The following is a 23766-nucleotide window of genomic DNA, read 5'->3' as shown; positions in this document are numbered from 1 at the left end:
ATTTTAGGTTTAGGGTTTACAGCGTGCTTCTGTCTCCGTGCTGTTTGTATTTATTTTTTGTATTTGTATTTATTGCACATTTATAGGCCGCCCTTTTCCCTGAGGGGACTCAGGGCGGCTTACAATCAAAGGGGAAAGGGAGTGTAGGACAATACAAAAAGAGATGTGAACAAAAGTAAATTAAACAGTAAAACTCAACATTCACTCGGCATTCGGGAGGTGCGAAAGTAGACTTATCTGTTGTCGCCCTGTTGATGACGTCAGCAATGCGGTTTAGTTGGGCGCGGTTTAGTCAAGCGCGGTTTTGTGGGTGAACCCAAAAATGGCCATGCATAGCCTTTAGGAGGCGTCTAGAGTGCTCCTGGGGGCTGGGGAGGGCAAAAATGAGCGAAAAATGGGCCGTTTTTGCTCCCAGCTCCCAGGAACATTTTACAAGCCTCCTAAAGGCTGTGCATGCCCCCCCTTTTTTTGACAAAAATTGGCCCATTTTCACAACAAACAGGCTGTTTTGGGAGGTCTGCAGAGTGCAAAAACTTTTTTTCATTTGCCTCTTCAAAATCTTTGTGTATCTTATACTCCGGTGCATTTTATACTCCAAAAAATATGGTACTTCCTTGTTCTGTCTTACTGAAAGATAGCCTCCACATTTGAAGCTCTCAGACACTTGTTACTCTTAGTTCTTCATTTCCCAACATCTCACTCTTCCTGCTCTACATATATCCATACAAGTACAAACTTTGCAGGGAAAGCCAGGCACAAGTCAGCATATTAGAAATATGCCTGGTACATTTTACAATTATGTGAGTCAGTGGTGGGTTTCAAAAATTGTTTGAACCTACTCTGTGGGTGTGGCCTCCTTTGTGGGAGTGGCTTGCCGCCCATGTGACCAGATGGGAGTGGCTTGCTGCCCATGTGACCGGATATGAAGATGCCGACGACACTTGTCAGAACCACCTGAAATTCGCTCACACACAGCACTGGCATGCATAAGAAGATGATGTAAACTTGTTTTTTTAAAGGCATCTTTGGTTTGCATTAAAACAACTTCAACACACGCAATGTTCTCATTGCACCACAAACGCAGTAGTCATCCTTACCTTTCACAGAGGCACGGAGTTTTATAAATATGAGCATGATAGTGTAGAATAATCATATCCAAGGACCAGTGGTGGGTTTCAAAAAAATTTGGAACCTCTTCTGTAGGTGTGGCCTGCTTTCCGGGTCCACTGGTGGAACCTCTTCTAACCGGTTCGGTAGATTTGACGAACCGGATCTACCGAATAGGTGCGAACTGGTAGGAACCCACCTCTGATGTGAGTTTAAAACTTTGGTTCAGTGAGGCCTGCAAGCTCACTCCTAGGCCTTATTACTTGCAACATTCCAATGGATATTTTTCTCCCCTCACAAAATATATTAAACAGAGGACATTTTGGTGAGTTTCGCTTGTTTTGCATTTAGTGCCAAATTGAAAAAGCGTTTCCTGCCCCTTTTTATTAATCTCATCGCGTTTCTGTTTTTCCTCGCGATTTTGAGCTCCAGATTTTTGGAGAGGACATTGCATAACTCTTCATCAACTGAAATGAAATGTGAAATACATTTATAAATGGAATGAAACTAAACTTACAAACTTAAATAAGCAAGTAATGAAATTAAAATTCAATAAATTATATAAATAACTGTCCACTAAGTTTCAGATTCATAAAGATTATGTCAAAGAAGGCTGCAAAGCCGTTTTGCGTTGCACACAAAGTATAGGGTATGAAATATATATCCAATATTGTTTTAAAAAATTGGTTTTGTAATTTTTTCTTTTTAAAAGTCACCCTTCATGGGCCCTGGAACAAACTGCTAGATGCACCCCTTGGGCCTGATGTGGAGTATGGAAGATATATAGTCAAAATAACATTCCTTTCTCAGAGAGTCAAGGACATCTTGCCCTGCACCTGGAAGGGTGTGACTAGAAGGCATCTCCAATGGGGATGATGACTGATCGGGCCATGTGATGGACATGTGGGGGTTGGGACAGTGACTTGGACTTTGAGGAACTTCAAGCCTTGGGCTCTTCTTTCTTTAGGGTGTTACTTGGAACCCCAACATGGCACATATTTATGTGTTGTGGCCTAGCAGGAGCTGTTGGAGCTGCAAACAGACTCCGACAGCGAGGGGCCTTATGAGTCGGCTCTGGAAGATGTGGAGGACCCTGGACAGGGTTCAGACTCTGAGCAGGGATCAGAGAGGCTGGTTGGCCACAAGGAGGTGCCTGAGGCATAGAGCAGTGGTGAAAGCCAAACGGAGTGTACTCCTGATGTCAGGTCTTGGAGCAGTGGGGAGGAGACAAGGGAGTTGGTCCTGGATGCCCGGCAATGGCGGGCAGATCGACGTAGAGAACAACTACACAGGTATAGAAGATAATTGGACCCAGGTGGTTGTAATTAGGCTCCTCTCAAGATAGTATTTAAGGAGATACTCTGGGAGGAGTCTAGTTGTAGGATTCAACTTAATTCTCAAAGCTGGAGAAGCTGTTATCTGTATCTGTCGGAATCTGGGTTGCTGCCAAGGTTCTTTGTCTGTTCGTTGTCCTTGGGCTTTCAGCCACCAAGATTTATGTTTCCTGCTAATAAAGTGTTGTGGCATTCCAGCTAAGCTTGTCTCGGCATTCGTTACTGGATGGAGGAGGGGGTCAGAACATGTATGATTGTTGCAATATCCTGGGGTCATGTCATCCTGTTTTGCGAACTTCCGACAAGCAAAGTCAATGGGGAAGCCCGGCTCACTTAACAATTGCAGTGATTCACTTAACAGTTGTGGCAAGAAAGGTGATAAAATGGGGCAAAACTCACTTAACAAATGGCCCTCCAATTTGAATTTGTTAGCGTATATGATCTGGATTTCCAGGTTTTTTTTCTAAATGTGCTTCATCTGAAAATTTCAACATGTGATGTGTTGTGGCCCAGCAGGAGCTGTTGGAGCTGCCAACAGACTCTGATAGCAAGGGACCCTATGAGTCAGCTCTGGAAGATGTGGAGGACCGTGGACAGGGTTCAGACTCCAATCAGGGACCAGAGAGGCTGGTTGGCCATGAGGAGGCGCCTGAGGCATGAGGCAGTGGTGAAAGCCAAAGGGATTGTGTTCCTGATGTCAGGCTCTGCGGCAGTGATGAAAACGTCAGGCCCCTGAGCAGTGAGGAGGTGCAGAGGGAATTGGTCCTGGATGCCTGGCAGATAATTGGACCCAGCCTAAGCTCCTCAGAAGAGAGTATATAAGAAGAGACTTTGGGAGGAGGCTTTTTGCAGGACTCAACTATTACACTAGAGCTGGAGACGCTCTGGTGTGTATTTTTTATCTGTGGAAGTCTGGGTTGATGCCAAAGTCTTGTCGGTGTGTTAATTTACTGTGAATAAATTGTCTAGCAGTAATCTTGTGTCGGTGTGACTCACCGTACAGAGGGGGGTCAGAATAGTGATGTATTGTTAATTCAAATCCTCCATTTGACCACAAGAGTTGAGTCAATTAATGAATCAATTGAATCAATCAATTGAGTCAAGTTTAATGAAAAGAAGGGCTAGGGGAGACATGATAGCAGTGTTCCAATATCTCAGGGGCTGCCACAAAGAAGAGGGACTCAAAGCACCTGAAGGCAGGACAAAAAGCAATGTGTGGAAACTAATCAAAGAGAGAAGCAACTTAGAACTAAGGAGAAATTTCCTGATAGTTAGAACAATTAATCAGTGGAACAACTTGCCTCCAGAAGTTGTGAATGCTCCACCACTGGAAGTTTTTAAGAAGATGTTGGATAACCATTTGTCTGAAGTGGTGTAGGGTTTCCTGCCTAGGCAGGAGGTTGGACTAGGAGACCTCCAAGGGCCCTTCCAACTCTGTTATTCAATTCTAACCAGTGGAACAGCTTGCTTTCAGAAATCGTGGGCACTCCATCAGTGGAGGATTTTAAGAGGAGACTGGACAGTTACTTGTCTGAAATAGTATAGGGTCACCTGCTTGATCAGGGGGTTGGACTAGAAGACCCCAAGCTCTAAATTCTACTCTACTCTGCTCTACAAATTAAACAATAGGCTGCAAAATGCAATTTCAATTGCTAATCCTAGTCTTCCAATGTCTTTTGACTCTGGGTTTCTTGACCGGCCATAAAAAAAATCTAAATAAATCTTGTCATTGTTTAAAAGGTGTTTTATTTGAAAGTGGTATGAACTGGTATTATTTGAAAGGGATTCTCCCATGCCTAATGCTTGTTCTATGGTTAATCTTATGCATTTTTTTTAAAAAAAACTTAATTTTATTATTGTGAGTTACCCAGAGTCAAGTGGAGTTTATTGTTGTGAGTCACTCAAAGTGAATTAGAGTTTGATGGCATCCAAACTGAATAAAATATATATTTTTAAGAAAAAGCATAAAAAGATGGAGAGGGGCAGATGGCATGACATGCACACTGTATTATACATACAATTTTATAGTTTTTTACAAGCTCCTGTTCCCCTATTTTGTACTCTGAATTAGGATAGATAAAAACCAATGACAGCATACTAAAAAAGCAGAGATATTGCCATGACAACAAAGGTGTGTCTAGTCAAGGCTATGGTTTTCCCTGTTGCAATGTATGGCTGTGAAGGTTGCACCACGAGGAAGGCTGAGTGCCAAAGAATGGAGACCTTTGAACTATGGTGCTGGAGAAGACTCCTGTGAGTCCCTTGGACTGCAAGGCCATCCAACCGGTCAATCCTAGAGGAGATCAACCCTGACTGCTCTTTGGAAGGCCAGATCCTGAAGATGAGACTCAAATACTTTGGCCACCTAATGAGAAAGAAAGACTCACCAGAGAAGAGCCTAATGCTGGGAACGATGGAGGGCAAAAGAAGAAGGAGATGACAGAGAATGAGGTGGCTGGATGGAGTCACCGAAGCAGTAGGCGTGAGTTTAAATGGACTCCAGTCCATGGGGTCGCAATGGGTCAGACACAATTTCGCAACTAACAAGAAGAAATGTTTCATCTTTCATTCTGTCTGTATCCATGTGTGTATTATCATAGAAGTCATTAGATTATTTTAGAATTACTTTTATATCAGAAAGAAGGAGTAACTTTCTCACATTGACAATTAACTGTTATAAGTTTTTTTGTTTTTCACTTTTTAAGGTCATTTATGGGGAGGGGGGACTTTTAACAAGTAACTCTTCCTGGAATTGGTTCAAATTACTGTCATTTGCTCAAAGCTCCAGAGATTTTCCAAAAAGCAGTGGAAAATAGAATGCTAGGTTGATAGAGGTTATAAACTAATCCCAGTTTCATGAGGAGCTTGGGGTGGTGGGAAGAACCTGTTCTTTTTTTGATCAGACCAATTTTGGATTAGAGTTGTAGAAACCTCAAGCAAATGTCTGTATCTCCACTGCAGTTCAAGGTTTAGATTTATGCTTTTTTTTTCTTAGGGGTGTGTGTTGAGAAAGTTTAGTATGCTAAGTCAGATCCACTGGTGTGGATTGATATATTGGAGACCTCTTTTAGAAGATGTTTTGGCTGCTGATGTGTTGTTCATTCTGATGTTCCCAGTGATCAAAGTGAACACCCTCAAGTGCCCAGAGGCTGACCCTATCCCTATTCCACACGAATGGTACCAACCAGGTGATCTCCTTGTTGGAGGCATGGCTTCACAGCATCTCTATGCCTTCAGTGAACACAAATTTGATGAGCACCCATTTCAGGAACTCTATGGACTTTCAGAGTAAGCAAATCCTACACTTTTCTTCACCTTGTTTCTTCTCCGCTTTTCTATGTGTTGGTGCCTATTCTTTTGAGTTAAAAGTTGTTCAAAGAAAGCAGATGAAAACTCAATCTGGATAAGCAGCTTCTTGAGCTTTCATATAGTTTTGGGCTGTAGGCTAAATGAGACTTTTGAGCTCTCATTAAGATACTTCATGTTAATTTTTTTTAGGAAAATGACATAATATGCATCAAAGGCAAATTCCTTTCGTGTGCAATCACACTTGGCCAATAAAGATTTCTATTCTATTCTATTCTATTCTATTCTATTCTATTCTATTCTATTCTATTCTATTCTATTCTATTCTATCCTATCCTATCCTATCCTATCCTATCCTATCCTATCCTATCCTATCCTATCCTATCCTATCCTATCCTATCCTATCCTATCCTATCAGGATGAATATAGAATATTGGAAGGGACCTTGGAGGTCTTCTAATCCAACCCCCTGCTTAGGCAGGAAACTCTGCACCACTTCAGACAAATAGTTATCCAACATCCCCTTACAAACCTCCACTGTTGGAGCATTCACAACTTCTGGAGGCAAGTTGTTCCACTGATTATTTGTCCTAACTGTCAGGAAATGTCTCCTCAGTTTGAAGTTGCTTCTCTCCTTGATTTACTTCTACCCACTGCTTCTTGTCCTACCCTCAGGTGCTTTGGAGAAGAGCTTGACTCCTTCTTCTTTGTGGCAGCCACTGAGATATTGGAACACTGGTATCATGTCTCCCCTAGTCCTTCTTTTCATTAAACTAGACATAACCAGTTCCTGCAACTGTTCTTCATATGTTTTAGCCTCCAATCCCCTCATCATCTTTGTTGCTCTTCTTTGCACTCTTTCTAGAGTCTCCACATCTTTTCTACATTGTGGTGACCAAAACTGAGTGCAGTATTCCAAGTGTGGCCTTACCAGTAGTATTAACACTTCATGTGATCCTGATTCTATCCCTTTGTTGATGCAGCCTAGAACTGTGTTGGCTTTTTTGGCAGCTGATGCACACAGCTGGCTCCTATTTAAATGGTTGTCCACTAGGACTCCAAGATCCCTCTCACAGTTACTACTATTGAGCAAGGTATCACCTATACTGTATCTGTGCATTTCATTTTTCTTGCCTAAATTTGGAACCTTACTCTTTTCACCATTGAATTTCATTTTGTTAGATAGCGCCCAATGCCCAATATTCAATATAAATTGTTAGATTACAAATCTCTAAGACACAGGGATTTAATAAAATGAAGAAGATATTTAAAAGATATCCTCAGTCTACTGAGTAAAATAAGAATAGAATTTACTGATTTTTTATTTTTTTGGGGGGGGGAAGAGCATCAACATCTAATTTCAAACAAAGTTTATTTGAAAGGCAGAATTACAAATTTATCTTCAGTGCTCTTTATAACTGAAAAGATTATAGCTGAATAACTTTAGAAAGGATAGTTGCATAAAACATAAAATAGATATATAGAATTCTTTATTGGCCAAGTGTGATTGGAGACACAAGGAATTTGTCTTTGGTGCATATGCTCTCAGTATACATAAAGAAAATAATAAAATATATTCATCAAGACTCATAGGATACAACCCTTAGTGATTGTCATAGGATACTAATAAGCAATGATATTAAGAAACAATATAAGTTGTAAAGATATAAGCAACATGGATATAGGCATTAAAGGGAAGAGATAAGCACTAGTAAGGATGACAAGAAGAATAGTAATACAGTCTTGGTATTACTACATGGTATTACTACTTGGTATTGGTCAAGGAACTACTACATGATGCTCAAGGAATACATATCTGAAATTTGAAAACTTTTATCTGAAATTATAATGAAGTATGTTTGAAGTAATGAAAAAAACTTACAGGAGAAACAAGGATTCTTCATTCTCAACTAAGTCACTTACTGCGGAATTAGTTTTCCAAAGATTCTGATGAATTCCACACTGCAGCCTAAGCTGTTGGTCTCCCTTGAAGTTTCTAGTTGGTTCTTAAGCCAATTCCCGAAAGTCCAGTTTGGACTGCAGTGAGTGGGCATTGGGGGCCAGGACCAGAGGTGGTATTCAGCCAGTTCGGATCGGTTCACCTGAACCGGTAGTGGAAATCGGGGGTGGGTCTGCCCACCCACCCTGGCTCCATGTCATGCTATTTAGGCACGTTTTCAAGCCAAAGCGCATGTGTGGAAGGCCAAGCTCATTCATGGAGAGGGCAAGTGTGCAAACGCGCTCACATTTGTGAGTGAGTAGGGAAGGTAAGTGAATACCACTCCTGGCCAGGATGCTTTCAGTCTGGACTATTGCTACTGTAGGACCTAGGAGCCGAGGTGGCGCAGTGGTTAAATGCATCACTGCAGGCTACTTCAGCTGACTGCAGTTCTGCAGTTCGGCTGTTCAAATCTCACTGGCTCAGGGTTGACTCAGCCTTCCATCCTTCCAAGGTGGGTAAAATGAGGACCCGGATTGTTGTGGGCAATATGCTGACTCTGTAAACTGCTTAGAGAGGGCTGAAAGCCCTATGAAGCGGTATATAAGTCTAACTGCTATTGCTATTGCTACTGCTATTGTTATTCTCCAGCATTTTGCCTTTGTTATCTGTGCAGGGAAGGTCACCTCGTTGAGTGCTTCTGAATGAACTTGTCTATCAGCCTCTGTTTTTCCCTTCCTCCTAGCCTGTGTTTTACTGCCATGTGTCTTAACTAATAGACGTACTAGCTTTTCTTCCACAGTATCATCACCCACCGATTCCTTACGGCGCCATCCTAACTCTAATGCTACATTAATCAAAGCAATAGGGAACAGCTTGTTTCATTTTTTTTATATTTATAAATTTTTATTTTAAACACATAAGCACATCAACAAAAACAAACACATAACTTAAAAAGAACATAGGAACAATAAGTTCCATCGTATATCATATTGCAGTTCCGAATCAGTTTCTTTGCTGTTAGTGTTTTCCCTACTATGCATTTCTATCTATCATTCATAATCTCCTTATTCGTTATCCATTTTTATGTACATTTCTTTATTTATTTAAACTTAGCTACTTATGACCAAATATTATTTACCTATATTATGCTTTATATTTTTACTGTCATTTATTCTCTTACATACAGTTATAGATATACATTCACATAATTATTCTTTTTCTTTGCCATTCTTATATTATTATTATTCCATTTGAAAGGTTATAAGGTATAGTTTAAATTGCTTTGTTTACCATCCTTCGCACCTGATAAGACACCACCTTGTTTTCTCTTTCTTTTCTCCTTCCCTTCCTTCTCTACTTCCTTCCTTCCTCCTCTCCATCCCCTTCCTCCTTCCCTTCCCTCTTCCCTACTCCTACCCTTTTTCTTCTCCTTCCTACCTTCTCTCCTACTCTTTCTTTCTCTTCCTCCCTCCTCTTCGTCTTTTTCTCTCCCTTCCAGCCACCTTCCCTTACATCTTTCTTCTTCCCTTACCTCTCCTCCACACTTCTTCTTCCTCTCCTACTATCTCTCCTTCTCTTCCTCTCTCTTCTACCCTCCCCTCCTTTCCTTTCCTTCATCCCTCCATTCTCTACTTCCTTCCTCCCCTCCTTTCCTTCCTTGTTCCCTTCCTTTTTTTTTCTATTGTTGTAGAAAATTGTTTTCTATTGTTGTAGGTGTCTCTTTCAGATCCCAGTTCATATTTTCTTGGGGAAACATGTTTCATTTTTGAACTTGTTTCATTTTTGCTATATTCTTTTGCAGGTCTATGAAAATTAGCTAGCAAAGGAGAATGAATAGTTCATCTTCAATCAATCCGCGTAGAGCTGGAAGGGAGCTTCTAGTCCAACCCTTTGCTTAACCAGTTTATGCCACTTTCAAATAACACACCTTTTAAACAATGACAAAAAGATTTCTTTAGATTTTTAACGCAGGTCAAGATTTTAGGCAGGTCAAGAAACCAAGAGTCAAACTGAAAATTTTGCAGGATGCAAAAGACATTGGAAGACTAGAATAGATTAGCAGACTTGTAATTGTACTTTTCAGCCTGTTGTTTAATTTCTAGAATAGAATAGAATTTAGAGCTTTAGAGCTTCTAACTCCCTGTTCAACCAGAAGACCCTATGCCATTTCAGAAAGGTGGCTTTCCAGTTTTTTCTTAAAAGCCTCCAGTGATGAAACATCTACAACTTCTGAGGCCAAGCTCTTCACAAGGTTAAGAGCCAAGGTGGCGCAGTGGTTAGGGTGCAGTACTGCAGGCCACTTTAGCTGACTGTGATCTGCAGTTCAGCGGTTCAAATCTCACCGGCTCAAGGTCGACTCAGCCTTCCATCCTTCCGAGGTGGGTGAAATGAGGACCCAGACTGTGGGGACAAGTTGCTGACTCAATTTGCTAAAAAATTTGTAAACCGCTTAGAGAGGGCTGATAGCCCTATGAAGCAGTATAGAAGTCTAATAAATAGATAGATAGATAGATAGATAGATAGATAGATAGATAGATAGATAGATAGATAGATAGATAGATAGTCCCCACAGTGAGGAAGTTACTCCTTATTTCCAAGTTGTTTCTCTCCTTGATCAGTTTCCATCCATTGCTTCTTGTCTTGCCTGGTGCTTTGGAAAATCAGTTGACTCCCTCTTCTTTGCGGCATCCTCTCAAATACTGGAATACTGCTATCATGCCTCCCCTAGGCCTTTTCTCTAGACTGGCCCTTCCCAATTCATGCAACTGTTTTTTATTAAGAAGAGGTAAAGAAAAAAAAAGTGGAATACATTTAGAACATATCTACAGACAGTTCTTACCATTGAACATTGCATTAAAATCCCAAAACTTTATTCTAAGTATTTGTTACTAGGAGCAATATTCTGTAAATGAAATATGGAATCAATTATAAATATTATATAGACCAGTGGTAGTCAACCTGGTCCCTACCACCCACTAGTGGGCATTCCAGCTTTCAGGGTGGGCGGTAGGGGTTTTGTCCGATGCTGAAACACTTTCCTTTTTTAAAATTTAATTGACATTTAAAAAAAAATCATAGCATTATTTAAAAACATTTTAAGGAGCCGCAGTGGTTAAATGCAGCACTGCAGGCTACTTCAGCTGACTGCAGTTCTGCAGTTCGGGTGTTCAAATCTCACCGGCTCAGGGTTGATTCAGCCTTCCATCCTTCCAAGGTGGGTAAAATGAGGACCCGGATTGTTGTTGGGGGCAATATGCTGACTCTGTAAACTGCTTAGAGAGGGCTGAAAGCCCTATGAAGCGGTATATAAGTCTAACTGCTATTGCTATTGCTATTTTCATTAGGTTTTCATAAAATCATCATTACTGTGGAACTGGTGGGCGGTTAGAAAATTTTACTACTAACAGAGATACAAAAGTGGGCGGTAGGTATAAAAAGGTTGACTACCCCTGATATAAACTATAGCTGAAAGTGTTTAATAGATTAGATACATTGGCACTATATTGTAAAAATCTAATTCCAATCTTGGGCAGAAACCACTATTTTTTTTCAATACTGTTCTATGCATTGTAGAATTATTTCCTGAAGACTTTCTTTATTTGCAGTCTCATCACAAAATTTTACCAGCATGTCCTTTGCTTAGCCTTCGCTGTGAAGGAGATCAGTGAGAACCCACAAATCTTGCCCAATGTTACCTTCGGCTTTCATATCTATGACAGCTACAATAATCCAAAGATGACTTATCGGACCACTCTGGACATGGTCTTCAAAACACATACGTTTGTCCCCAACTACAGATGTGGCACCAGGAAAAATCTCATGGCCATCATCGGAGGACTTGGCTCAGATACTTCATCCCATGTAGCAGACATGGTAGATTTTTCCAAGATTCCACAGGTGGGTCTAGGGGATTTAACCTGTACGTCTTAATTGATTAAAAGATTGATCAAGTGATTAAGGATAACCAAGAGCCTTGTTTAGTGTTCATTCTCATAAATCTCAACTAAGATTTAAGTGACTCAAAATCAAAATTAGATTTCATAGTGAATACATAACAGAATAACAGAGTTGGAAGGGACCTTGGAGGTCTTCTAGTCCAACCCCCTGTTCAGGGACGAAACCCTACACCACTTCAGACAAATGGTTGTCCAACCTCTTCTTAAAAACTTCCAGTGTTGGAGAATTCAAAACTTCTGGAGGCAAGTTGTTCCACTGACTTGTTGTTGTTCTTGCTGTCAGGAAATTCTTCCTTAGTTCTAGGTTGCATCTCTCCTTGATTAGTTTCCATCCATTGCTTCTTTTCCTGTCTTCTGCTTCTTTGGAGAATAGGTTGAGCCCCTGTTGTGTTGTGTTAAAATTGTTGCTGCCATTTTAACACATTTCCTGTTAGGTTGAATGAAACAAGGATTTTCCAGAAATGTATCTACATTTTCAAAAAATTGAGAAGTTGTGGATAAGGACTAAACTCTCATCTATCTATCCAATTTTGCATTATATACTATTATATTATATTGTATTGTATTGTATTGTATTGTATTGTATTGTATTGTATTGTATTGTATTTATTATATTATATTTATGATATTGTATTGTATTATATTATATTATTATATTATATATATATATATTATTTTTATATTATAAAAAAGGCTGTATGTATGTATGTATGTATGTATGTATGTATGTATGTATGTATGTATGTATGTATGTATGTTCCAGCATAACTCTGGAGTCCCTCAAGCAATTTCAACCAAACTTGGTACACAGATGACTTACCCTCTGGAAACCAATACTGGTTTGTGTGTGTGTGTGTGTGTGTGTGTGTGTGTGTGTGTGTGTGTGTGTGTGTGTGTGTGTTCCAGCATAACTCTAGAATGCCTGGGCCATTAAGGAGAGCGAGTGCAGTGTCCTAGAGTAGCAATTGTTCATGATATCACTTCCTTCACAGCTTCCTCTGGAAAGCCAGCCGTGATGTTCGCCCTCCAGTGGATCAATGGGGAAGTGCCTGATGTATTTGGGGCAAAGTACCATTGTAGACTGTGAAAAACAGGAGCGCATGGGAGGGAGAAGGGAGAGGGCAGAGATAATGGGCATGGGAATAGTGGGGGTGAAAGCCCCTCTCAATGGCTCCCTGTCACACAATCGCTTCAACATCTATAAACACTGGTTTATCAGCTAGTGTTCTATAAAAATGCATAAGCAAAACAAAAACCCCTCCTTAACTTCATGGCTCGGTGTTGTTGTTTTTTAGCTGACATATGGATCATTTCCTATGGGAGAAATTGATACCAGTCAATCATCTTCACTTTACTTTATGGCTCCAAATGAAGTTCCTCAGTATATCGGGATAATCCGATTGCTTCAGCATTTTGGATGGAAATGGATTGGGCTCTTTGCTGCGGACACCGAGAGTGGAGAACATTTTCTGCAGAAATTGGAGCTTTTGTTTTTCCAGCAGGGAATCTGTTTATCTTTTGTACAAAGATTTCCAAAGTTATTGCGTTTGGATGACCTGGGTGAATTTAATGATATCATGGCTGAGTTTTATACACATTTCACAGACGTTAAAACCAACGCCTACATCATCTATGGAGAATCTTTGACGTTAGCCTGGTTGACAGCTCTCAAATCTGTATGGGAAGCTGCAAATCGGGGAAATGCATTTTTAAGCAAGGTGTGGATCACCACCAGCCAAATCGATTTTACATTAACAGGAACCCAAAGGGAATGGAACCTCCAGTTTTATGATGGGGCCATTGCCTTTCAAATCCATTCCAGGGAAAATCTGGAATTCGAGGAATTTCTCCGGTCCATAAAACCTCATGCAGGGCAAAGAGATGGATTTCGAAACCATTTTTGGGAGCAAGCTTTTGACTGTTTCTTTCCTGATTCAAGACTGTCATCATTGGGAAGCCAAGAATGCACTGGGGAAGAAGGACTGGGAAGCCTTCCGGAATCTCTGTTTCAATTACAGGTAAACGGGCACAGCTACAGCATCTACAATGGGGTTTATGCTGTGGCTCATTCTTTGCACAGCATGCTAGTCAGAAGATCCAATTTGAGAAAAGTTTTGGTGGATAAAGTGGCTGAATCTCCAGAACTGCAACCGTTTAAGGTAACATTTCTCCAACAAACTTTCTTTCTTTTCAGTGAAGAATTTTGTAAAGAATAAGTTAGCTACAGAGGGGGCATTCAGCTCAGTGGTGATAATAATAATTTAACACCCGGTTCTCTGTCCTAATGACCAGCTGGGTAGGCATGGCTCAGTGGTCATATGACTGGTTGGGCATGGCCAACTCAACATCACTCAGGTTGATGGGTGCTTCACCTTAGCTGTTATAATGTCATAAGGGTTAACCGGAGAGGCAGTTTCTGTAAGCAGGGCACTTAAGATTAGGCTACAAACAACACCAGAATGTTTCCTTCCTTCCTTCCTTACAGGATTAGCCCTTTAAAGTGGGGGGAAAAAGGAGATTTCTTCCAAAAACCGGTTCTCTGAACTTCTTAGAAAGTTAACAACAGGTTCTCCTGAATAGGTGCGAACTGGCTGAATCCCACCACTGATTCAGCTGGAATATTTCTGGTATTCCCCCAGAAAATGACTAGGTTTTCCTACAGGGGAGAAAGATTTATTGAAAATTGGATTGCTTTTAATATTTACTCTGCAAAAGAAGGGGGAAAAAACACTTGGAACAATTATACTCTCTTCCAGGTTTGTACTGGCTCTGGAATATGGAGGGATATCCATATTTATTCACGACTAAAGCAAAAGAGGAGTTAGTCACACAACTCCCACTCCCAACTCCCAGATCACTCAACCCTGATGCCTGAGAGATAAAGAACAAGACCCAAATGAGAATATACGTGTGTGCGTGCGTGCACGCGCGCATCTACAGAGGTGGTATTCAGCCGCTTCGAACCTGTTTGTCGAAACCGGTAGCGGAAATGCCATCCTATTTAGGCATGGTTTTTTAGGGCGGGCACATGCGCAGGTGTGTGCATGAGCAAAGCACATGCACGGCAAAATGGTGGTAATGAAATATGCAACCCACCACTGGTTAGCTTACAAAATGAGCTAAGGCTTAATTAATATGTTGTTCGAATATCTATGATGTCAGGCCAGAAGCTGACCTAGCTGTGGCCTGTTTTCCTTTCTGGGGGGGGGGGGGAGTCCTATTGGGGTTTCTTTGCACATGACTTCAGGCTGACACTGATTGGAGCTGAAGCGGGGTGTAGAGAGAGATGTGGGTTTGTAGTCACAACAACATAGCTCTCCGATGAGTCAGGGACATTCCAACAGGTGGCTGTCCAGAGGAGGAAGTGAGACATAGCTAGGCAACCATCCAGTATCCAAGATTGGACAACATGATTTATTGTTTTGGGAAAACAGGGAATCTTTACTTTTTTAATGTGTTGGAAAGCCCAGGAACATTTAGAGTTGGCTTCCCACCAGTTGTGCCAAGACAATATTTCCCAATAACGCTGTTCTTTGAAGAATCAATCTACCTCGGAAGGAAGTATTACTCTGCAATGGGAGGTATTACTTAAAACGTTGACATAGGATTTTTTTTTTTAAAAAAAGACTTAATGATCTTCTCTGTACCCGTGAAATTGCAGTTAACTTTCTCCAGAAGGAAGATTGCACCACCTAATCCAAAATGTTTAAAAATCTGGCCCCAAATTGTTGGACGTGTAAAAAAACACCAGGCACTTTTTATCATATGTGGTGGACGTGCGATGAGGCAAAAAAAATATTGGAAAATGATTCAATCATGATTAGAACAAATGGTGGGAGACCAAATCTTGTTTAAACCTGAAATTTTTCTCCTAGGTGTAATACCGGAGGGGTTTAAGAAAGAGACACTTTATTTAATTATACATGTACTAACTGCGGCATGCATAACTTATGCACAATATTGGAAAAAAGAAAATACACCATCAGAGCTAGATATAATCAGAAAAGTGTTGGCCTGTGCGGAAGCAGATAGGTTCACTCTTGAACTTAAAAATAAAGGGGAATCAGAATATTTTGAAGTCTGGAACAGATTTTATGACTGGTATAAGACAAGGTGACAAGACTCGAACAAACTGTATATATTGTGATTGGACAGAAGGATAGACAATGTATTAAGTAGGCTAATTGTTAAGGGTTGACACTAGCTGCATATAATGTGAATGTATGGTCACTTCGACTTCGCGGTACTGCATTGTTTTAAATGTAAAAATAATAAAAATATATTGAAAAAGAAAAAAGAAAGACTTTACTGGCTGTGAATGAGCAGAATTCACAGTCAATTAATAAAAGAATTTTTTGATGGGAAAAGGAGTTTGTTTCATGCTTTTGGGAAGCTTTGGTCCGAGCAGAATATGACACACTCTGCTAGAGAGTTGTCCCCCTGAGGATGGGCTCCAGCATGAGTCGGAAAGCTCAGGAGGCAAAAATTCTCTTCCTGGTGACCAACCCAGATTGTGTCCTGCAAAACTGGAAATCCTTTACAATGCAATAGCAATAGCAATAGCAGTAGACTTATATACCGCTTCATAGGCCTTTCAGGCCTCTCTAAGCGGTTTACAGAGAGTCAGCATATTGCCCCCAACAATCTGGGTCCTCATTTTACCCACCTCGGAAGGATGGAAGGCTGAGTCAACCCTGAGCCGGTGAGATTTGAACCGCTGACCTGCTGATCTAGCAGTAGCCTGCAGTGCTGCATTTAACCACTGCGCCACCTTGGCTCTTCCAGAAATGCAAACTTTTTTGTTTTGATTTCACATTTGATCCAGTAAAACTGCATAAAGAACCTCAGAAATGGAACACAGACTGTCTAATGTTGATTTCTTTCACTATTGTTATTTCAACTCCATGGCTTTCTTTTCAAGTAGCTCCATCCATTTCTTCAAGGCATTTCTTTCAACAACTCAGCAGGAGAGGGAATCTCCTTCAATGAGAAGAGGGAAGTCGCAGGAGGATTTGACCTCATCAACGTGATCGTTTTTCCAAACAAGTCTATCCAGAGTGTGAAAGTTGGAAGACTAGATCCCGATGCATCTTATGGAAATGAATTGATCATTAATGAACACCAGATTGAATGGCAGAGAGGTTTTAATCAGGTAAGGGCCTACATATACCATATTTTTTGGAGTATAAGACACACTTCCCACCCCTTAAAAGTGAGTGGAAATGTCTGTGCTTCTTATACAGTGAATGTTATTGAAACCCTGCCCACCCATCGCCCCCCACATTTTGGGCTTTTTTGGCCTTCGTGTGTCATGTTTTCAGTCTCTGCACACTCCATTTTAAACCCGTTCCAGGCGGCAGGGGTCGCCACAGCACCACCACTGATTGCTGCCGATTGCTGCTGATTGCCGCTGATTGCTGCCTCCGCGGGTCACGTTTTTGACCTCTGCACATCTTGTTTTCGACCTCAGCATGCTCCGTTTCAGATCCATTCCAGGTGGAAGGGATTGACAGCGCCTGGAACTGGCTGAAAATGCAATGTGCAAAGGCCAAAAACGGGGCATGCTCAGGTTGAAAATGCAACACGCAGAGGCAACTATTGGCAGCAATGTGCTAGGATGATGGAGTGGGTCTAAAACAGCATGCGGGGGCTACAAATGTGATGCACAGAGGTAAAAAATGGGGAGGTGGCGATGGGCTGTGGCGATCTCCACCGCCTGGAAGAGTTGATTGGGGGGTATTCTGTGAGGCTGATCCACCCACCAATCAGCTGCTCATGTTGAATCAGGCTGCAATAATGTGCTGAAGCTGACCAGCCTGTTTGTGTTTTCTGCAAGGAAGCGACCCAGATGAATACCAATGGAGGCAGGTAGGCAGAGGCAGAATTTTTTTTCTCATTTTCCTCCCCACTAACTAATGTGTGTCTTATACTCAAGAGTGTCTTATACTCTGAAAAATACGGTATGTTGAACGCTTATTGTTTTACAACTTCCTTAAATGGAAAAATTTAAATGCCTCCAAGTGTTCCATGCTGACCATGATTTTCTTTATAACTAGTTAACTATCTCTATTTTCAGTCGATGAAAATCCTAGCAACTATTTCTGCAATCTTTTTTTTTTTCATTTTATGAGCAGGTTCTTCCAGTTTCTCTGTGCAATGAATACTGTCACCCTGGATATTGGAAGAGAAAATCTGAAGAGAAAAGCTTCTGCTGCTACGATTGTGTTTTGTGTCCACAGGGGAAGATTTCAACCAAGATAGGTCAGTTTTGACATCCTACAAATTTTGAGAACTTTAAGCTGCAAATAGCAATAGCAATAGCAGTTAGACTTATATACCGCTTCATAGGGCTTTCAGCCCTCTCTAAGCGGTTTACAGAGTCAGCATATTGCCCCCAACAATCTGGGTCCTCATTTTACCCACCTCGGAAGGATGGAAGGCTGAGTCAACCCTGAGCCGGTGAGATTTAAACAGCCGAACTGCAGAACTGCAGTCAGCTGAAGTAGCCTGCAGCGCTGCATTTAACCACTGCGCCACCTCGGCTCCCTCCTGCAAAGACATTGTTTTCTCAAAAGATATAATTTGTTGTGGTTATTCATATCAGGTGCCAGAGAAACAAGGAGATTAAGGCAATTGAAATGAGAATAAAAATGCATTTCAAGATTAAGCTCTCTACAAGAATCAGACCAACTAATGGTCAAGTGACAAGAAACAATGGATCAAAATTAATCAAGGAGAGATCCCACCTAGAACTAATTTCCTAACAAAACAATTAACCAATAGAATCACTTACCTCCAGAAGTTGAGAGCGCTCCAACACTGGAGGTTTTTAAGAAGAGATTATGTAGCCATTTGTCTGAAATGATATAGATTCTCCTGCTTGAACAGGGTATTGGACTAGAAGACCTCTAAGGTCCCTTCTAACTCTGTTATTTTGTTAATATAGGTGCAAAACAGGGATGGGTTGCTGCCAGCATTACTGCCTGTTTGGTGCACCCATAAATAGGTCTGTGCATGTGCAAAACGTTAAAAAAATGAAATAAATAAATAAATTTGTGCAATTAATTTTTTTCTGCGTACATGCAGAACTGAAAAACAAGATTGCACCGCTGATGGCACTATCCAGGGAACTGGTTCAGGGGCATGGTAGGCCTGGATCGCTGCCGGTTCCAGTGACCCAAACTGCCAGACCACTACTGGTTCGGCTGAACCAGTCCAAACCAGTAGGAACCCACCACTGGTGCACAAACAACTAATGAGAGAATCAATATCACTCTTCAAGCAATAGCCTAAAACATACTTTCAAATGTGGTAAATAGGACATCAAGGAGTTTCCATCTGTTTCTTTTTTAATCCAGACACAGAAGATTGTTCCATGTGTCCTGAAGATCAGTATCCAAGCATGGAGCAAGATCGATGTCTCAACAAAACAACGAGTTTCCTGTCCTTCGAAGAACCTTTAGGGATCAGTCTGGCTTCAGCTGCTGTTTTCTTTTCCCTCGTGACAACCAGTGTGCTTGGAATTTTCCTTAAGCGTAGAGATACCCCCATCGTCAGGGCCAACAACCGGGACCTCACTTACACACTCCTTATCGCCCTTTTACTCTGCTTCATCTCTTCCTTGTTATTCCTGGGTCAGCCAGGGAGAGTAACCTGTCTTTTCCGGCAACCAGCATTCAGCATCATCTTCTCACTTGCTGTTTCTTGTGTATTAGCTAAAACTGTTACCGTGGTTGTAGCTTTCATGGCTACTAAGCCAGGTTCTTCAATGAGAAAATGGGTAGGAAAAAGATTGTCTCTTGCCATTGTCCTCTCTTGTTCTCTTCTTCAAGCAGGTCTTTGCATTATATGGCTAGTAACATCTCCTCCATACCCTGAGTTAAACATGAATTCCCTTACAGAAACCATGATTCTGCAATGCAATGAAGGTTCCATCTTCATGTTCTATTGTGTGCTGTGCTACCTGGGCTTTTTGGCCATTGCCAGCTTTATTGTGGCTTTTTTTGCCCGTAATTTACCTGACAGTTTTAATGAAGCCAAGTTCATCACCTTTAGCATGTTGGCCTTCTGCAGTGTGTGGATCTCCTTTGTTCCAACTTATCTGAGCACCAGAGGAAAAGCCATGGTGGCTGTGGAGATCTTCTCCATCTTGTCCTCCAGTGCTGGCTTATTGGGATGTATCTTTTTCCCCAAATGCTTCATCATCGTATTGAGGCCAGAACTAAATAGCAGGCACCAACTAATCAAACGAAACAATTAAATTATGTTTACATTCTTTTTATGAATACAAAGGGAAGGATGTTAGGAAAGAAAAATTAAGAACTTTTCAATCTTCCTTCCAACTTTCCAAACCAACATTCGTGTTATGTAGTTAAAACTGGGCACTGGGTTGATGTTAGGGGCTCAGGACCATGGACAGCACCCCAAAGTTCAGGGAGCTGTTAGAGTTTTAAAATGAGATTCAGGTTAACATCAGGGTTCCAAGTAACACCCTCAACGAAATAAAACTCTGAGGATTGAAGTTCCTCAAAATTCCATTTTATAGCAAAAGAAAAACTTTCATAACAATGACTATAACTTTCTGGTAGTACATTAATAAACAATTTCATTTCCAAGATTTTTTTTTATCCAACCATTGGTAAAACAAATCCCATACCTTATAAAATTGCTCATCGTCCTGTTCTCTAATTTCAAATGTAAGTCTACTCATTTCGGCACATTCCATTATCTTCCGAATAGTTTCCTCCTGTGTTGGTATATAGAGTGTTTGCTCATATGACATACAAAGGACAATAATGTATTCAATGTACAAGAATGGGGTGATTTGAATCCTATGTCAACCATGTTATACCAGCAAGATTTTTTTAAATGTTAAATGGACTAATGATGATGTAATAATATATATATATATTCAATAAATTCAATAGAAATGTTCAATAACTACTTGGATTAGCAATGGGAAACTATTTCTGGAGTTGAATATGCTACACTATAAGTATTGTATACTCTATGGATGATTAATATTAGTGGTAACCTGAACACATAATGCTCAATGATAAGGATGTATTTAGTTATGTTTGATGGATAACCATCACATGGTTCAATCAGGCACCGTCCCAACTGGAGATGCCTCCCGCTCATATTCCTCCAGGTGCAGGCCAAGATGGCCTTGACGTTCTGAGAAAAGAATGTTATTTTGACTATATCTTACCCATACTCCATATAATCCCCCCTCAGAATTTCCCACAGCATTAAATGTGGCAGGCCAGAAGGCCCAATGCAAAGATCGCTACCAAGCTTGACACTCTCTTCCATTTTCTAAATGAGATTTGTTCTCAGTTACTGAAGAAGTGATTCAACAATGTAGCGAAGGTCACTTCAAAGGTGCTTTTTCAAGAGGCAACTGGACTGGACTTTCTGATTTTTCTTTGAAGGTGTTTTGCTTCTTATCCAAGAAGCTTCTTCAGCTCTCTCCTGAGTTGAAGAAGCTTCTTGGATGAGAAGCGAAATGTCTTCAAAGAAAAACCAGAAAGTCCAGTTGCCTTTTGAAAAAGCGTGTTTGGGATAATAAGATCCGAATGACTGAGAATCTCCGTAGACATAACGAAGGTCAGTTTTCAAGTTTTACTTTGTCCTGTCTAGGTGGACCTCATAGCTTTCACGAGTTTTCTTGATAATTTTTTTTTATTTTAAACACATAAACACATCAACAAAAACATACACATAACATTAAAAACAACATAGGAACAATAAGTTCCATCATATATCATACAACAGTTCCGAATCGGTTTCTTTGCAGTTAGTGTTTTCCCTACTATACATTTCTATCTTTCATTCATAATCTCCTTATTCGTTATCCATTTGTATGTACATTTATTTATTTATTTAAACTTAGCTACTTATGACCAGATATTATTTACCTATATTATGCTATATATTTTTACTGTCATTTGTTCTCTTACATACAGATTATAGATATACATTCACATAATTATTCCTTTTCTTTGCCATTCTTATATTATTATTATCCCATTTGGAAGGTTATAAGGTATAGTTTAGAATGCTTTGCTTACCATCCTTCACACGAGTTTTATCATGACTTTATCTGCTTGTAAAATAGCTGGAAGCTTCAATGAAGCATCCCTTTAACATGTTGGTCTTTCGCAGTATGTGTCTCCTTTGTGCCAATCTATGTGAGCACAACCACAACCTGTGTGAGAACAAGCACAGAACATAGTGGTTGTATACATATTTTTTTATCTTGACCTCCAGTGCTGATTTATTTGTCTTTTTCCCTTAAATGCTTTTTCACTCTGCTGAAGCCTGGGTAAACAGGGCCCAATTAATTAAAAAAAAATGATTAAATAATGCACCTTTCTCTGATATTGCCAAGTTCTTATCTCATATGCTGGCCACCGAGTAATTGTTCTTTCAGTCCAGGTCATCCTAGAACAGGGGTGTCAAATGTGAATTCATTGAGGGCTACATTAGGATTAAGTTTGACTTCAAGGTTGGTATGGGTGTGTGGGGCGTGGCCAGGATGGGCACGGCCAACTCAATGTCATTCATGTTAGGATTAGGTTTAGGTTTAGGTTTCATTTTATTCATATGCCACCCTATTCCCGACGGGACTCAGGGCGGCGCACAAACCCAAGGAAGGAAAGGGGAACACAAAAACTACGAATACAGGCATTTAAAAACAACCAACAGCCACACTCATCAACCCCAGGCCTACCGACACATCCAGGTTTTAACGGCTTTTCGGAAGGCCTGGAGAGAGGTGAGGGTCCGAATCTCTGCGGGGAGTTCGTTCCAAAGGGCCGGAGCTGCCACAGAGAAGGCCCTCCCCCGGGTAGTAGCCAGATGACATTGGCTGGTAGATGGAACCCGGAGGAGGCATGCTCTGTGTGATCTAATGGGTCTTTGGGAGATAATTGGCAGCAGGCGGTCTCTCAAGTACCCAGGTCCAATACCATGAAGGGCTTTATAAGTTACGACTAGCACCTTGAAGCGTATCCGGAGACCAATCGGTAACCAGTGCAGCTCACGGAGGATAGGTGTAACGTGGGTGTACCGAGATGCACCCACGATCGCTCGCGCAGCTGCATTCTGGATGAGCTGAAGTCTCTGAATGCTCTTCAAGGGCTGCCCCATGCAGAGCGCATTGCAGTAGTCCAGTCTTGAGGTCACGAGGGCATGAGTGACTCTTGAGAGTGCCTCCCGGTTCAGGTAGGGACGCAATTGGTGCACCAGGCGAACCTGGGCAAATTCCCCCCTGGTCACAGTCAACAAATGATATTCTAAGGTCAGCTGTGGGTCCAGGAGGACTCCCAAATTGCGAACCCTGTCTGAGGGGCGTAGAATTTCACCCCCCAGCCTGAGTGATGGAATACTAACCAAATTTTTGGGAGGGAAACACAACAGCCACTCGGTCTTGTCTGGATTGAGCGCAAGCTTGTTAAGGAACAAAAATGGACTCCTGAATTCTGTTTCTGGATATGATGGGCTCTTTGTCACTTAAACCCTAGTCAAACTCCCAAGTCAGTGGGGCTGTCCTTGAAGAGTTTTCAGAAGCTTCACTTGGTGTACAATGCTGTATTACAGGTAAGTTATATGTGCTTCCAGAATTATGCATATTGCATCTCTGTTCTGTGAGTTCCATTGGTTGACTGTTCGCTGTTGGATCCCATTCAAGGTGCTGGTTTTGAATGTCAAAGTCTTTTCTGGCTTATTTATGGAACCATATCCATTTGAGTTTGCCTGCCCATCCTATTGTCAAGCCTGCAGCCATATTTTATTTTGGGTCTTTGGCCTGCCACGCTTTCTTTTATTCTACTATGCATTTTCTATTATGGGAAAATAGGAGGGGAGATTGTATGGAGTCACATACTATGTAGCCATAACAACATTCTTTCTAGAAAGCCAAGGTCATCCTTTGCCTCTGCACCTCTGCACCTGACCCAGAATTGGATGGATGGAACTTCCAGCATGGCAGTGGGAGATTGGACCATGTGATAGACTTGTGGGCATGGGGGCAAGATCATGAACTTTCAACTGCATGGAGAAAACCAGGAAGCTTTCAGATTCAGGTTTTCCCAGATGTGGCAAAATGGCTCTCTTA

At 41.1% G+C, this 23766-nt stretch overlaps 1 protein-coding gene across 1 annotated transcript; it reads left to right on the top strand.

Moving 5' to 3' along the window:
• Positions 1 to 11301: 11301 nt before the first annotated feature.
• Positions 11302 to 19905, top strand: LOC148046840 (vomeronasal type-2 receptor 26-like). Its single transcript, XM_087715002.1, has 5 exons — positions 11302 to 11612; positions 12982 to 13804; positions 16570 to 16797; positions 17780 to 17906; positions 19004 to 19905. The coding sequence occupies exons 1-5, from the start codon at positions 11425 to 11427 to the stop codon at positions 19903 to 19905; spliced, it is 2268 nt and encodes a 755-aa protein (XP_087571128.1). The 5' UTR covers positions 11302 to 11424.
• The last annotated feature ends 3861 nt before the right edge of the window (positions 19906 to 23766 follow it).

This window comes from Thamnophis sirtalis, unplaced genomic scaffold (assembly GCF_051295495.1).
Source record: "Thamnophis sirtalis isolate CommonGarterSnake01/CBP01778 unplaced genomic scaffold, rThaSir2_p1.2 scaffold_4, whole genome shotgun sequence".
NCBI lineage: Eukaryota > Metazoa > Chordata > Lepidosauria > Squamata > Natricidae > Thamnophis > Thamnophis sirtalis.
The sequence above is the reverse complement of the archived record's forward strand: the minus strand, read 5'-3'. Positions and strand labels throughout refer to the sequence as shown.

Coding starts and splice junctions, on each gene's coding strand:
- LOC148046840 (XM_087715002.1), top strand. CDS start 11,425: ATGACTTATCGGACCACTCTGGACATGGTCTTCAAAACACATACGTTT. Junction 11,613..12,981: donor CTAGGGGATTTAACCTGTAC/GTCTTAATTGAT, acceptor AATTGATACCAG/TCAATCATCTTCACTTTACT. Junction 17,907..19,003: donor GAAGATTTCAACCAAGATAG/GTCAGTTTTGAC, acceptor TTTTTAATCCAG/ACACAGAAGATTGTTCCATG.